Below are 1,845 nucleotides of genomic sequence, written 5' to 3'. Positions count from 1 at the left end.
CCCTCTCAGAGAGCTATCACTCGGCTCCTCGGCCTTGTGAGAACCCTGTAGCTGCAAGCCTCCATCGAGGCGAGGCCTCTCCGCCTGGGTACTGTGGGGGGGGCTGAAACTCCCAGGAGTCTCCGGGGCTTGGCGTGATCTTCCCGGCCAGTGGGCTCCGCGCTCTGATGGAACGGCTGACAGTTTCGGCCTTGGACTACGTTTCCCATAGGCCCCAGGGCCCCTCGAAGGAACTTCGACCTCTGGTTTTCCTTCCGGTTTCGTGGTGGTAATTGAAGTAGGTGAGCCGTATGTTTAGGTGACCTGGGGTCAGCCTGCGGGAGACGCTCACGGGGTGGTGATGGGGCATGTGGACCTTGGAGCCTCAGATCTGTATGTGCGTGGGCTGAAGTCGAAGATGATTGTGGGTGCGATTGTTTGTGACGGCGTCATTGTGAGGTGTCCGTGTGTGTGTGAGAATGTGTATGTACATGTGTGTGTTTGATGGGGCCCTGGTGTGTGCTCCCTGGGAAGACCCTGACTAGTGCCTAGTTGGGCTTATGGGACTGAGTGAGGGCGATGCCTATTGTGTGACCGTGATACTGATGACGGGTGACACTGATCGTGTGACAGCGATGTTGTGACCGACTGTAGGTGTGAAGGAGGTGTTTTTTTTTTTTTTTTCCTTCCGCCTTATTCTATTAACCTGTAGGAGTTTGGCTGTGTAGCGTTTCATTTCTCCAGTTCTGTGGAAGAAGCCCCCTCCATGAGTCTCTGTGCTTGAGAAGACGCCAGTGCCTGCGTTAACAGTCTCCCGGCACTGAAGCTTGCCCAGTGTTGTCTTCATGCGGGCACCTTGTCTCAAGGGACCAGCCTAGTGCTTTAACACAGAGGGGGCATTGGTGGAGTGTGTGTTGCCCAACCAGGGTCCAGTTGTAAGTTTCATGGTTTCTTGGAACATGTTTCTCTCTATTGTCTGCTTGTGTTCTCACACCCTATAGCCAGTTGGGTCTACCTGCAAAGAAATGGTCATCAGAGGGGAAGTCATTAATTTCAGCCCTAAAATGAAAGTTCACAGCAGGAAAGTACATGCTTCCTCATGGGATGAGAATTGTAGACTTGCCCTTTCCTCCAAGACAGACTCCTGGGAAGACATGAGGAGGGCACAGGAGTAGGATCCCTTCCTGATAGAACCTTTCTTGGATTACCTTTGGGCCACTTACACATTACAGAACCACAGTGTTCCCTGAGCTGTGCCTCCTAGAAACTGCTGTGAACTTAGTTGCCAGCTGTAGGCATTAGTGATGCTGACCGTTTTCTCTGATACTGGGAAGAGTCAGCTGTATTCGAATTTCCCTCTTGCTGCCGTCTGGATGTGTTTGTTGTGGATAATAGGGTGTGTCTGGTGGTGGACAGTGTGTTTTTATTTCACCAGTCTGTGGTCTCACAACTCTCTTCTCTCTGGTCCTGTAGTTCTGCAGAAGGCACATGAAGAGGAGGAGGGCATTGCTCCTTATTTAATGGCAAACGCAAGGTCTGTCTGTGTTTTCTCTTTGTTCTGTCAAATGCAGTTTTGTTTTACAGAACATGGAATATTGGCTTTCCTTCTCCTAAATTGCCCTGCTTAGTTGTGACCTATCCGTTTACCTGGTCCCTAGGCCTTCTCTTCCCAATTAATTACTGGACCGTAGAATGGGTTCCCTGCCTTTCCAAATGCTCTTCTCCAGTTAATATTCACATACCAATGGGCAAATCATTCAGTTACCCCTGTGTGCCCTTAACCTCCCACCCCCAAACCATTCTGATAGTATAGAAATACACCTGGAGAATGTTAGAGGTTTATTTTAGAATGTGGTTTGTTAAAGC

General features: G+C 50.0%; 1 protein-coding gene across 1 annotated transcript in view; it reads left to right on the top strand.

Moving 5' to 3' along the window:
- Positions 1–305: 305 nt before the first annotated feature.
- LOC101342376 (zinc finger protein 529) overlaps positions 306–1,845 on the top strand; it is a gene marked incomplete at its 3' end in the record, with an annotated part of 6,074 nt that continues 4,534 nt past the window's right edge. Inside the window, exons 1-2 of the mRNA XM_023742302.1 lie at positions 306–372; positions 1,453–1,513. Coding sequence (XP_023598070.1) covers positions 348–372; positions 1,453–1,513 — 86 coding nt within the window. The remainder of the gene's footprint in view (positions 373–1,452; positions 1,514–1,845) is intronic.

The sequence above is a fragment of the Trichechus manatus genome, unplaced genomic scaffold (assembly GCF_000243295.1).
Source record: "Trichechus manatus latirostris isolate Lorelei unplaced genomic scaffold, TriManLat1.0 scaffold00207, whole genome shotgun sequence".
NCBI classification, from domain to species: Eukaryota; Metazoa; Chordata; class Mammalia; order Sirenia; family Trichechidae; genus Trichechus; species Trichechus manatus.
This window is presented reverse-complemented; position numbering and strand designations above follow the sequence as displayed.